This window comes from Microcaecilia unicolor, chromosome 2, assembly GCF_901765095.1.
Source record: "Microcaecilia unicolor chromosome 2, aMicUni1.1, whole genome shotgun sequence".
In the NCBI taxonomy this organism is placed as follows: domain Eukaryota; kingdom Metazoa; phylum Chordata; class Amphibia; order Gymnophiona; family Siphonopidae; genus Microcaecilia; species Microcaecilia unicolor.
The window spans coordinates 380,421,971-380,436,740 of record NC_044032.1 but is presented as its reverse complement, the minus strand read 5'-3'; the positions used below and the strand labels follow the sequence as shown (position 1 = coordinate 380,436,740).

General features: G+C 47.4%; 1 protein-coding gene across 2 annotated transcripts in view; it reads left to right on the top strand.

The window, feature by feature from the left end:
• The window catches only part of UBA6 (ubiquitin like modifier activating enzyme 6), a 262,135-nt gene that overhangs the window by 201,409 nt on the left and 45,956 nt on the right, over positions 1-14,770 (top strand). For both annotated transcript variants that reach the window (XM_030190526.1, XM_030190525.1), the window contains one exon: positions 731-800. In XM_030190526.1, coding sequence (XP_030046386.1) covers positions 731-800 — 70 coding nt within the window. The remainder of the gene's footprint in view (positions 1-730; positions 801-14,770) is intronic.

Below are 14,770 nucleotides of genomic sequence, written 5' to 3'. Positions count from 1 at the left end.
TCAGCGTCAGCTCAGCAAAAGTTATTCATCTTGGCTGCTAGGATACAAATGTCTTTGATATGTGCCTTTACATGTAGCATGACCGATGAAGAATGCATCTGTAGCTAGGCTAGAGAAACCCAAGACTCTGAATTTGACACGGTCTCCAGCCTAAGACCAACTACTGGCCCACTGTCATCAATGGATAATCATTTGGTACCACATCAGAGCAGATCTGGGTCCAAAGATGTTCCACAAAATGGTCCAGTGAAAGGCAATGGGTGGGGTGGGGAACCTCGGCCTTCCCTTTATGCTTAACTATCAGAGAAAGTTAATTCTGAAAGTAAGCAAGATTTGACCAGGAACCTTCCCACACCCCTGTCCAACTTAACCCACTTGTTAATTTGACAAAACTACTGCCAAGTAGTGAGAGGAAAAGATGACATGATTCAGGATTGCAGTCTAGAGCCCCTCTTGTTATGTGAATGTTAACTGTGTGGGTGCATACATAGCTTCCAGCAAAACCATGAGGATACTTACATAATTCCACATGTCGTGCCTTTCCCTCTTGATTCTCAGTAGACTAAACTCTCAGTCAGTATTAGGTAATGTATGCAGTCAATTTATGCTTGTACTGTTGTTGCAATCCATGGCACTATTTCTGTAACTAAAATAATTTTAAAATCGTCTCTGTGATGTCGAAATTGATGTGTATTAGTGCATCTTAATTATTTTCTTTCTATATCCACAGACATACAAGTTTTATATTAAGCTCAGCAAAACTGTTTGCTGCAGTGCACTGCATTCCTGTCACAGAAAAGGTAATCTTTTGGAGAAACCAAGAGGAAGAGTAACACAGCATATTTTTTTAATGCAGATATTGGCAGTTTTATCACATAGATAGTAAACCTTTGAACTTCTGTGAAAATATGCATGAGCTTTGAATGTCAGTGCCCTACATAATGTGTGAGAAATCATTCTGATTTATATGAGAGTTTTATCACTGCACTTTGAAAAATGACATGCCATATTGGTGCATAAGTTCAGGCTGGTACGTTTCAGTTCGACTCGACATCTTTGCAGGTTGTCACCAGTCTGACACCGGCTCACCTTTATTGTTGCCTGCCTCTGAGGAACTGCTCTGAGCTGTGCTCCAGGAGGAGTTGGAGCAGATCTTGGCTTGGCATAATGACAAGGCCTCAAAGGTGTTGATGCCAACCATGGCTCCATCCCAACCGATCGTCAAAGCCCACCCTTTTGTCGTCCGTACACCAACACCAGTTCCTTGATGGGGGCAGGCATCAGTTTTGGAAGAGGGCAATGCTCCTCTCCAGCCCACGAAGAGGAAGCTCCCCCGATGCCCAGAACAGGATCTGTCCCTCGGCAGTCTCGTCTTGAGTCTAGATATCGGTCTAGTTGACCATGCCAGTCACACTTAGCCTGACTCAAACCATTCCTGGGGGGGGGGGGGGAGGGGGGATTTACATCCTAAACTGGCATCAGGTTCCTCCAAATTGCCTACCAAGAGCATCAAATTTCAGCTCTTGGCACCGGACCATGCTTGCAGAGGAACTCTCTTCCCTTCTCTAGGCCCATGAGATCAAGCCTGTACCACTGGGGAATAAGGGAAGAGATTCTATTCCAACTATTTTCTGGTGCCTCAGAAGACGGGAATATTTTGCCCCTTCCTAGACCTAAGGACACTGAATAAATATATGGTTCAAAGAAAGGTTCAATATGCTTTCCTTGGGCACCTTGATTCCCATGATTCAGGCAAATGACTGGCTATACTCTCAGGACTTAAAGAATGCTTACACCCACATAAAGATATGTCCCAGTCACAGGTGGTATCTTGGGTTCTGAGTAGGGAAACACTACTACCAGTATTGCAGCTTGCCTTTTGACCTCACGTTTGCTTCCTGAGTCATTACCAAAAGCCTTTCCATAGTCACAGTGTATCTATGCAGACTGGGGGTGCATTTCTTTCCCTGCCTAGACAATTGGCTGGTCAAGAACACTTCCAAAGAAGGAGCTCAGGATTCCATGCAGTAAACCATTTTGATATTGGAGCTCCCAGGTTTTGTCATAAACTACCTGAAGTCTCATCTCCTTCCCACTCATCAATTGGAGTTTATAGAAGCCCTGCTAGACACAGTTTAGGCCTAGGCCTTCCTTCCAGAACCCAGGGCCGAGGTGTTACAGGCCATTGCCCTTCCAAGTCCAACAGAGCCAGAAAGGCTCAGTGGACTCTAGCTTCCAAGTGGTGTCGAGCCTCTGGGAACTTAGCAGATGTAATATCTGTCACTCCCGCTCTGTGGCAGTCGTCTTTGTGGTAGACGTTTCAATCCAGTTTGACCATGGGACTTCCATTCTAAATTCCTTCTTTGCACAAGATGTTGACAGCACATGCATCCAACCTGGGTTGGGGAGCTCAAGTAGATGGGCTTCACACTCAAGGTCTCTGGTCACTTTGTGACCGCAAATTACCATTTGAACAACAGATTTCAATCATCATATCAAAAATGTTCCAAACAATGTGGAAGCTCAGAAGATTAAGGGACTACTTCCTCCGAAGAGATCTTCCACATGTTGGTCCAAGCAATGGTCTTAGCACGTCGACTACTGCAGTGGAGTTTATACAGGTTGTAGGGAACAACTACTGACCAGATTACAAACTGCCGAAAACATGGCCACCAGACTGATTTACAAGAAATCACAAAACGAAAGCGTCAAACCACTACTTCAAAATCTCCACTGGCTCCAGATTAGAGCCACAGTTCTGTTCAAGGTATGCACACTGGTCCACAAGATCATCTTTGGTCTGGCTCCAGATTACATGACCAACTTATTCGACCTACCACTGTGCAACGCCGCCAGTGGAGCACATAACTATCTCATCCTCCACTTCCCCATGTGTCTAGGTCTGACGTAGAAATCAGTATATTTGTCCAGCTTCTCCTATTTAAGCACAAAAAACTGGAACTCCCAACCTAAAGAATTAAAATCTATGAGTGTTTGCAAACACCTGAAAGCCTTCTTTTTCAGGACATTCTATCACGCTGATAAAACATAACACCTACTTCACTCACTGTATCCAGTCCTGAACCAATATACCATTTCTGTCAATTCTTCCATTCAAACATCCCTACTCTGTACCCTTGCTCTAGTCATCTGAGCCATTGCCTCTATCATCATTCAGTTCCTTCATGCCCAAGCATGCTACTTTGTCAGTATTGTGTCCTCTGATTTTTACTGTAAGCCACTTTGAATCCAGTCATGTTGGGAAAATGTGGGATACAAATGTCAAAATAAGTAAAAATAAATAAGACACAGGAGACTTCTCTTCACTTAAATCTTGAGCTGCGATCTATTTGGAATGCTCTAAAGACTTTCAGAGGTTGGCTATTAAACCAAATTGTTCTTATCCAAACAATCAGGTTACGATGTATTATGTCAACAAGCAGAGGCACAGGCTCCATATCTCTTGTGTCAGAAAGCTGTCAGGATGTGGCATGATAACAGGGCCACATACTTGGCGGGGAAGCACAACAGCCTGACAAGCGGACAGCCTGGGCAGGGTAATGCATCCACACAATTGGTCCCTGAACATGGGCATAGCTCAACAGATCTTCTGAGAGTGGGGCATCCCCTAAGTGGATTTCTTGCTTCTTATCTCAACAACAAAGTCCCTCAGTTCTGCTCCAGGCTGAGTTCACACAGCAGATTAGTACTGGATGCTTTCCTGCTTCATTGGGGGGTGGGGGGTCTCCTGTACGCGTATTCTCTGATACCTCTTCTGGGGAAGACTTTGCTGAAACTTGAGCAGGATTGGGAAACCATGATTCTCTTCATGCCCTACTGGCTGAGGCAGATGTGGTTCTCTCTTCTTCTGGAGTTAGCCTCTGAAGATCCATGGAGACTAGACTGCTTTCCAACCCTCATCACTTAGAATCTCCAGTCCCTAGTCCTCATAGCCAGGATTCTAAGAGTGTAGAGCTAGCATCCCTTCTTCTGCATGAGATTGTCTTTAAGATCCTACTTGCTTCCAGAAAAGATTTCACTAAGAGATCATATAATTTTGACTAGAAGAGGTTTGGTGTGAGGGCAGGGTCCTAGATCTTTTTTCCTTCCCTACACAAAAACTGCTTGAATACCTTATACACTTATCTATGTCTGGTCTCAAAACCAACTCTATAAGGGTTCACCTCAGTGCAATTGGTGCTTACCATTGCCACGTTGAGGGTAAGCCTATTCTGTACATCTGTTAATTCAATTCATGAGATGTTTGCTTTTGATTAAGCTCCCTATCAGACCTCCCATGGTGTCATGGGATTTCAACATAGTCCTCACCTAGCTAATAAAAGTTACTTTTGAGCCGCTCAACACTTGTCATCTGAAGTTTTTGACCTGGAAGGTTCTATTTCTAGTGACAGTCACTTCAGCATGCTAAGTCAGTGAGCTTCAGGCCCTTGTAGCTAATCCATCTTAAACAAGATTCCATCATAATAGAGTGGTTCTCTGCACGCATCCCAAGTTCCTTTCAAAGATGGTGTCAGAGTTCCACTTTAATCAGTCAGTTGTTCTGCCAGCATTTTTCCCAAGACCTCATGCCCATCTTGGCGAAAGCGCCTTGCACACCCTGGAATGCAAGAGAACTTTAACCTTCTATCTGGAGTGGATTAAAGCCCATAGAGAATCCACACAGCTTTTTGTTACTTTTGACCCAAACAAGATGGGGGCAGCCATCAGTAAATGCACTTTATCCAGTTGGCTAACAGATTGCATCTCCTTCACTTACGCCCAGGCTGGGCTGTCCCTGAAGGGTCATTTCATGGCTCACAATGTCAGAGCCATGGCTGTGTTGGTAGCCCACTTGAGATAAACCTCCATTGAGGAGATTTGGAAGGCTATAACATGGTCTTCAATTCACACATTCACATCTCAATACTATATTGAGAAGGACTCCCGACGTGACAGTCTGTTCAGTCAGACAGTTCTGCAGAATTTATTTGGTGTCTAAAATCCAATTCCACCCTCCTAGGCCCATTTTTATTCTGTTCCAAGCTGCACCCTGACAACAGCATTTTATATAATTTCTAGATGAATTGATTTATTGTTGGTCTTACCTATTGTCCTTTGGTGGTGGTTTTTAGTGATCCTTGTAGTTAGGGATTCCTAAATGTGAGAAGATCGTGTCCTGCTTGTCCTCAGAGAAGGCAAAGTTAGTTACCTGTAGCAGGTGTTCTCTGAGGACATATATTCTCACATTCCATCCCACCTCCCCAAGATTGCCTGGTTTCCTTTGGCTTTTTAATTTATTATACTGCTGGCCCTGCACGCTGACATTGGGCAGGAAGGAACCTATGCATGCATGGTCCAGCGCTGCCAAAGGCTTTGAGAATTTTCTTGAACACTAGGTAGCATCCGTGTCAGGGCATCGTCAGATGACATCACCCAAATGTGAGAATATTTGTATTGCTGTCTTTGGATAACATCTGCTACAGGTGATTAACTTCGCTTTCTCTTATCACTCCTCAAAAGTGCCTTTGTCAAGATACCAGTGGCTAATCAGATGGTACCTTAGCAGCTCAAATTTCAGCATCATGACTTTATTTGGTTTAATTTTCTCTTGAAATTGTTTCAGCTGGAGACTGTACAATAGAGTAGTAGTAGTACATAAAGGCCAGAAAGAGAGAGAAGTGTTTCTCTTTGGGAGTTTTACCCTTTTTCTTCATATTTATTAATTACAAAATTGTATTCCACTTAATCCATGTAAATTCCCATATCAACTCTGTGATTGTTGCAGAAGCAGGCATTTTATTTCAAGATTAAGCTAGAGGCTTAGGTAACTATGATATGTACATTTTCACCACAGATGGTTGTGGTCACTTTTTCAGCATGAAAGATGACTTTACCAGCCAAAGGAGAATGAGTTGAGTAGGTTGGAAGCTCAGCACAGATCTAGGTAAAATGTACACAGATCATGTGAACAGCTCTCTCCAGTAAATAATAAAGCAACAGCACTAGCTAAACATTTTTGATGGTTTGACATCAAAGTTATTAAGATTCTCCTGTTAAGGTGCTTGTCTAATTCCTGATGCAGTGTTTGTGTTTGAGGTGTTTGAATGCTCCTTAACCATTATTAATCTGCTTATTCTTGTTACTACTATTATTTCCATAGTAGTACTAGATATAAATTGAGGCCTTATGCTGCAATTGATAGGTTGCTTGTCTGCTGTATCCATAACCTGAGTTGAGAACCTGCACTTGGATTTCTTCAGGTAGCCAGCCTCTAGCCAACTCAGCCATTCCTCCACTTTTGGTTAGTAAATGAATTAGAAGCCAACCAAAAATGCTACCAAAACTGTCAAACACTTTCAGCCAAAACTTAGCACCTGACTTCGACCGAAACAGAAAACTAAAGTTTGGTTGTGTGAACGTGAACCAATGAAGCCCACTAGTGATGGTCAGAACTTGCAGTCTGCAGTCCTCTTCTAATCCCACAGGAGAATTACCCTCCAATCCCAGGAACGGCAAGCACAGGCTGACAACTAGGAGAGCCGTTTTAACAAGGATGTCTCAAGTCTGGCATGTTTAGGTTCTCAAGTTAATGCTGATGTAGTTAAATATCCTCTGATATAGGTACTTTGTATGAACGTATTTAAAAAAAAAAATTATGATTGCCAGCTTTTTATACCTATCCAAACTATGCACAATTAAAAAGAGAAAATAGAATTCTGATGTTTCACGTTTTGTATTCAGTTATAAAACTGATTAAGGACAAGCATGATGCAGATTCTTACTAAAAAAGGGTAAAGGAGTCCAGACTCTGGTCTACACAGTGGACATTATACCTGCCTGATGCACAAGCCAGAATAAATGTTACTGAATGCGAGGACTGTATGCTCTAAAAAATTACAATCAAGAGCACTACATTTCTCAAATTATTTTCTAATATATAAACTTAATTTCATTGTAATATTATTTCCCTATTAACACTATAAGCTGATCAGTACTTGTGCTTTAAAACAATCACTGCATGTTCCTTTTTTACAGTTTGTTTAAAATGTTGCATCTTCATCATACCCAACAGAGCCTGGAAATTCTTAGAATCACCCAAATAGTATCCAAGCCAGAATAGATAGATATTTTTTTATTATTATTTTTTTTTTTATAATGAAATACCTAAACCTCCAAACAAAATAGCCTCCACACACATGGACCTCAGCTAATGAAAACTGAAAATAGAAGTCACAACAGTACTTTTACAATGGCTGACTCGGAGTGGCAGCTGATGTCATATCTCCATTACAGAGGCTAATTCCTAAGGAGGTTATTATCCCAAATTTACAGACTTAAATTTCTGCTAAACTTTTGTATCAAAAGCATTTATTTGGAGCACTCTATCATATAAACTACTGTGCAAGATCATAACTGCATTACTTGTAATGACATTACACAAAAAATAAAAAGAATGCAGAGTAGCCGCCCCCCTCCCCCACTACCTTACAGTCCCTGGTGGTCTAGCACTCTTGCCCATGTCAGCTCTACTCTCAAAATGGCTGCCATGACATTTTTCCGCAGTCTCGCAAGATTGCTACTAGAGGACATGGCTGCCATTTTGAGAACAGAGCCATCATGGGCAGGAGCAACTGGGGATCACTTCTGCCCTGACTACACCCTTAGACCAGCACTACTGCTTCTACTTACTTGTATAGTGCTACTAAAATGCCAGGGATTGTAAGATAGGTCCAAGGGGTTAAGAGGCAATTCCTGTTCAGAGGGGAGGGATAGGGAGGGGACAAACAGGACATAGCACAAAATTTTGGCTTCCACCAAAAATACACAGTTTCATCCAAAACTGGGCAGCAAAAGAATGTTGGGCCAGTTTCGACACCGAAATTCAGTCAGCCTCTAAAAGGAGTTCCCAGGCTTTGCTGGGGGAAAGGGTAAATATGACTGAGGAAAGCAATGGCAAACCACTGCTAATAGTCAGGAAACTGTTACACAAATGGCAGCCTCCTAAGTCTTTTGTGACTTGATATAGGGAGGCATATTTTCAAATCACTTAGACTTACAAAGTTGCATAGTACCCTATGGAGCTTTGTAAGGCTAAGTGCTTTGAAAATGAGCCCAAGGGGATTGATTACCTTTATTTTTTTTTTCCCTATACTTAAACAATACTGGTGCTTGTGCTTACAATTTAGTGAAGATATACATACAAGACAAATCAGACTTTAGGAAGTGTATGTACAGTATTGTAGAAAACATATTTAAAATTAACCAAGATTTGTTTTTAAAACAACGTCCTCTTTATTCTAGCCAGAGCAATTCAAGCCTTATTATCACTCCATCCTGCTGAGCCATCTTTGGTCCCTGGAACTAACAGGCACTGTATTAGATTGGTTTCACTCTTTAACTGATAGGACATTTTGAGTTGTCACATCTTCTGCTCTTTCAGCTAAAAAAATCGCGATGAGGGTCAGTTCTTTTTCCTATACTGATTAATATCTTTTAAAGCCCTTTAGCTAGCATAATACAAGGATTTTCAACTTCTTTCCATTTCTATTTGAATGACATTTTTTTTACCACACAGAGCCTGACAACCCTGACCTTACACTCCCTCAACGCTATTCAGACTCTATAGCGCAATGGCTTACTGATCACTGTCTTGTTTTAAATCATGATAAAAATGTTGACTGGGGGGGGGGGGGTCATCTTTCAATTCCAACTTCCTCTCTATCTTTACTTAGTGGATAACTTTTATTCTCAGAGGACAAGCAGGCTGTATTATACTCACAAGTGGGTCGACGATCTGCGTCGGCACAGGAACCGGCATAATAAATAGGAAAAAAGTTGCTAGAACCTTCTGAAGCACGTTTTGCAGAGTGCCTTCCTGCCTGTCGCACAACCTCTGTTTCCATATCATCAAGCTGATCAATCCATAGACTGGTGGGTTGTGTCCATCTACCAGCAGGTGGAGATAGAGAGCAATCCTTTTGCCTCCCTATATGTGGTCATGTGCTGCCGGAAACTCCCCAGTATGTTCTCTATCTCAGCAGGTGGTGGTCACACACAGCAGCAGCTCTGGCTAGGCCTCCAAGCCTAATTTTTAGGTTTTGTTGAGTGCCTGGGGTTGAGGGCTCTTCTTGAGCAAGTGCAAACCTGGTGGCGCCAGGTCCCTCCTTTTCTCCCCCCTCCCGCTGGCTCCGTTAAAAAAAAAAAACAAAAAACTTTGAACGTCCTTAAAGGCGTTTATTTCGACGTTTATTTAAACGTTTATTGCAGCTGCTCACTGGGACACCAGGTCGTTACAGCTCGGAGCGGAAAGCAGGTAATTTTTACCTTTTTATAGCGGGCAGGGGGTTCCCCGATTGATCTCCACGTGGCATATGGCGTCGGAGGGCGAGGGCGCAAAGAGTCGCTCCCCGGATCGCTTAGGCGCTTCTAGAGGGGATGCGGGGGTCTTAAAGTCTGATTCGCCCTTGTTGGGTGACAGTTTCGTGACCGATGAGTGTCTCGGTCCTTCCTCCGGCGTGGCGGTTTTTCCCGCCATAAACGCCCATCCCCCGCTGCTCGCCTCCGCCATCTTGGCCGGCCACGCGGCTCGGACGGCTTCTTCGTGGGCCGCCCTTGAGGGAGACATTAATGCCATGGACGCCCTTAATTTGGGCGACGGCACCAAAGCGGCTAAAGTTAAGCGCCGTTTTTCCCGCGCGGCTCCTTCGCGGAGTGTCACGCCGGACGCCATTTTGGATGCGCAGCATGTCTCTCCCCCGCTCTTGCGAGCGCCGGTTGAGGGTGCGTCTAGGGCTGTAGCCCAGGCTGCGGAAGTGCACGGTCTGGGGGGTTTCTCCCCCGAGTTTGTTTTGCTGCTGCATCAGGCCTTCCTTATGCAAAACGCTGCCCCTGCTCCCTCGTTTGGTAAAGAGGTTGAGGTCCCCGGAGGCAAACGCCCTCGGGTTGATTCCCAGGCCTTGGAGGACCTTGTCTCCTCCGATGTAGATGAGGGCAGCATATCTGAGTTCTCCCAACGGTCCTTTGCGGATTCCTTGGAGGAGACGGATCCCCGCTCGGTTGGAGCGGATGACCCCTCTGCAGCGCGGCTTTTTAGCTCAGAGGATTTGCCCAACCTGTTAGTGCAGGCCATGGGCATTTTGAAGATTTCCTCTCCGGAGGACGTCTCTCCCTCAGCCCCTGTTGGCTCTGCCATTATGCTGGGGACGAAACGCCCGCCTAGAACCTTCCACGTGCATGATGCCATGCACACCTTAATTTCGGCTCAATGGGATGTCCCGGAAGCGAGCCTCAAAGTGGCTAGGGCTATGTCCCGCCTCTATCCTTTGCCTGAAAGTGAACGTGAGGCCTATCTGTGGCCTACCATGGATTCTTTAATCACTGTGGTAAGAAAACGGCTTTGCCGGTGGAAGGTGGCACGGCCCTAAAGGACGCCCAAGACAGAAGATTGGAGGCGGCCTTAAGGTCGTCCTTTGAGGCGACTGCTTTAAGTTTGCAGGCCTCGGTTTGCGGTTCCTATGTGGCCAGGGCGTGCCTGACTATGGTGCAGCGGGCTTCCCCCTCGGATCATTCCTTGAGGGCTGATTGGCCGGCCCTGGAATCGGGCTTAGCCTATTTGGCAGACTTGCTGTATGATGTCTTGAGAGCCTCAGCTAAAGGCATGGCTCAGACAGTCTCTGCGCGGCGGTGGCTTTGGCTGAAACATTGGTCTGCTGACCACGCCTCTAAATCCCGCCTGGCTAGATTGCCTTTTAAAGGCAAGCTGCTCTTTGGGGTCGAGCTGGACAAAATCGTGACCGATCTCGGCACGTCTAAGGGCAAGAAGTTACCAGAGGTCAGGGCTCGGGCTAGTACTCGTTCCGGTACCTCCAGAGGACGGTTTCAGGAAGCCCGTCGGTACCGCCCGGGCAGGTCGGGCTCCTCTGCCCCCTCTTCCTTCAAGAGGAACTTCTCCCCCAAGCAGCATTCCTTTCGCAGAGACCGCCGTCCCGGAGGTGCTCCCTCCGGTCCTCCCCCAGGGTCTTGTACCCAATGACGGGGCCTTGGTCCACGCCCCAGTGCAGATTGGAGGACGGCTGTCCTCGTTTCTGGGCGAGTGGACCACAATAACTTCAGACGCTTGGGTGCTGGAAGTCATCAGAGACGGCTACAAGCTAGAGTTCTGCCGACCCTTAAGAGACGGGTTTGTACTCTCTCCCTGCAAGTCTCCGGTCAAGCTGTGGCAGTGCAGCAGACCTTGGACAACCTGATCCACCTGGGTGCGGTCGTTCCGGTGCCAGAAAATCAGATTGGCAAGGGACGTTACTCCATTTACTTTGTGGTACCAAAGAAAGGAGGTTCTGTCCGGCCTATCCTCGACCTCAAAGGGGTAAATCGGGCCTTGAAAGTGCGGCACTTTCGCATGGAGACTCTCCGCTCTGTTATAGCGGCAGTGAAGGCAGGAGAGTTCTTGGCTTCCTTGGACATCAAGGAAGCGTACCTGCATATTCCCATCTGGCCTCCTCATCAACGCTTCCTGCGTTTTGCAGTCCTGGGACGACACTTCCAGTTCAGAGCCCTCCCTTTCGGGTTGGCTACTGCTCCGCGGACCTTTTCCAAAGTAATGGTGGTCATCGCGGCCTTCCTGCGAAAGGAAGGAGTACAAGTCCATCCTTATCTGGACGACTGGTTGATCCGAGCCCCCTCTTCTGCAGAGTGCGGCAAAGCTGTGAACCGGGTGGTTGCTCTTTTGAGCTCCCTGGGGTGGATCATCAACTGGGAGAAGAGCCAGCTGCACCCGACTCAGTCCCTGGAGTATCTGGGAGTTCGATTCGACACCCAAGTGGGCAGAGTGTTCCTGCCAGACAATCGGATTGTCAAACTTCAGGCTCAGGTGGACCAGTTCCGAGTAGCCTCTCCTCTTCGGGCTTGGGACTATGTGCAGCTGTTGGGCTCTATGACGGCCACGATGGAAGTAGTGCCCTGGGCCAGGGCTCATATGAGACCACTACAACACTCTCTGTTGCAGCGCTGGACTCCGATGTCGGAGGATTATGCTGTGCGCCTTCCCTTGGACCCAGCAGTTAGCAAGGCGCTGAGCTGGTGGCTGCAGACAGACAAGTTGTCTGCAGGAATGCCTCTGGTGACCCCAGAGTGGATTGTCGTCACGACGGACGCCTCTTTGTCGGGCTGGGGAGCCCGCTGCTTGGGAAGGACAGCGCAGGGGCTCTGGTCTCCTGCAGAGGCAAAGTGGTCTATCAACCTCCTGGAACTCAGAGCCATTCGGTTGGCGCTTTTGGAGTTCATCCCGGTACTGGCGTTGAAGCCAGTACGGGTCCTGTCGGACAATGCCACTGCTGTGGCTTATGTCAACCGCCAGGGAGGTACCAAGAGCGCCCCTCTAGCCAAGAATCTATGCCAGTGGGCGGAAGCGAACCTGGAACAGCTGTCAGCGGCCCACATTGCCGGAGTCATGAATGTCAAGGCGGACTTTCTCAGTCGCCATACCTTGGAGCCCGGAGAGTGGCAGCTATCTGCTCAGGCGTTCTTGGACATCACGAAGCGCTGGGGCCAGCCGAGCCTAGATCTGATGGCGTCATCGGCCAATTGCCAAGTGCCGCGCTTTTTCAGCAGAGGACGGGACCCTCGATCCCTGGGAGTAGATGCTCTTCTCCAACAGTGGCCGACACAAGAGCTTCTCTATGTGTTCCCGCCCTGGCCCATGTTGGGCAGGGTGCTAGACCGGGTGGCAAAGCATCCGGGCCGGATAATCCTGGTGGGTCCGGACTGGCCCAGACGTCCCTGGTATGCGGACTTGATCAGGCTCTCAGTCGACGATCCTCTGCGACTGCCTGTGGAGCAGGGCCTGTTACATCAGGGTCCCGTGGTGATGGAGGATCCCTCCCCCTTTGGTCTTACGGCCTGGCTATTGAGCGGCAGCGTCTGAGAAAGAAGGGCTTCTCAGACAAGGTCATCGTCACTATGCTGAGAGCGAGGAAGCGCTCTACTTCTACTGCTTACGCCAGGGTTTGGCGTACCTTTGCAGCGTGGTGTGAAGCAGGCTCCCTTTCTCCCTTCACTGCTCCAATTTCTTCAGTGTTGGCGTTCCTGCAAGAAGGTCTGGAGAAAGGCCTGTCGCTCAGTTCCCTTAAAGTCCAGGTAGCGGCTCTGACTTGCTTCAGGGGCCGCCTGAAGGGTGTTTCCCTGGCTTCACAGCCAGATGTGGTGCGCTTTCTCAAGGGAGTTAATCACCTGCGCCCTCCTCTGCACTCTGTGGTGCCTGCATGGAATCTCAATCTGGTGCTAAGAGCATTGCAGAAGCCGCCTTTTGAACCCTTGTCGAGGGCATCTCTGAAAGACCTGACGTTGAAAGCAGTCTTTTTGGTGGCTATCACTTCAGCCAGAAGAGTTTCCGAGCTCCAGGCGCTCTCATGTCGAGAGCCTTTTCTGCAGTTCACTGAGGCAGGAGTGACTATTCGCACAGTGCCTTCCTTCCTACCCAAGATTGTTTCTCGCTTCCATGTGAATCAGCAGCTCTGTCTCCCTTCCTTTCGTAGGGAGGACTACCCAGAGGAATACTCTGCTCTCAAATGTCTGGATGTGAGACGAGTCATCATCAGATACTTGGAAGTGACCAATGATTTCCGGAAATCGGATCATCTGTTTGTCCTGTTTGCAGGTCCTCGTAGGGGCCTACAGGCTGCTAAGCCTACAGTGGCAAGATGGGTCAAGGAAGCCATTGCAGCGGCTTATGTGGCCGCGGGGAAGGTGCCGCCTATCCAGCTGAAGGCTCACTCCACAAGAGCTCAGGCGGCCTCGATGGCAGAGGCCGGTTCCGTCTCCTTGGAAGAGATATGCAAGGCGGCAACTTGGGCTTCGGCCCATACATTCTCCAAGCATTACCGCTTGACTGTGGCTGCTCGGGCGGAGGCCCTGTTTGGAGCTTCAGTGTTGCGGTCAGGGATTTCTATGTCCCGCCCTGGGTGAGTACTGCTTCGGTACATCCCACCAGTCTATGGATTGATCAGCTTGATGATATGGAAGGTAAAATTATGTATCATACCTGATAATTTTCTTTCCATTAATCATAGCTGATCAATCCATAGTCCCTCCCAGATATCTGTACTGTTTATATTCTGGTTGCATTTCAGATTCAAGTTTAGTCTTCAGTTCCTGTTCAGGAAGACTTCGTGTTCAAGTTATTTTTTTCACTTGGATTCTTCAAGAGTTGAGACGAGTTTGTGTTACAGTGAGCTGCTGCATTCCTCTCCCCTCCGTTTTACGGGGCTGGATTGAGATTTAAATTCTGCCGGCACTCCCTCCCGCTTCGTGCGGCTGTAGGGCAGCTTTGTACCCCTCCCGCTTAGGCGGTGTTAGGGTCAGTCAGCTCCTCCCGCGGTTGCGGTTGCAGGATAAGCCAGATCCCCCCGCATCGGCGGGTGTGGTGTCCCTACCCCGCTCCGCGGGGATGAGCTGGACGGATTCCCCTCCCCCACTTGTGTGGGGATGAGCTAGGTTAATTCCCCTCCCCCGTTTCGGCGGTGGTGAGCTGGGCAGAGTGTCCCTTTGTGGGTGTAATTCTCTAAGTGCTGAGTCCTGCGGATGGAGCTTTGATATCGACATACTGAGGAGTTTCCGGCAGCACATGACCACATATAGGGAGGCAAAAGGATTGCTCTCTATCTCCACCTGCTGGTAGATGGACACAACCCACCAGTCTATGGATTGATCAGCTATGATTAATGGAAAGAAAATTATCAGGTATGATACATAATTTTACCTTTTCTCCACGTCA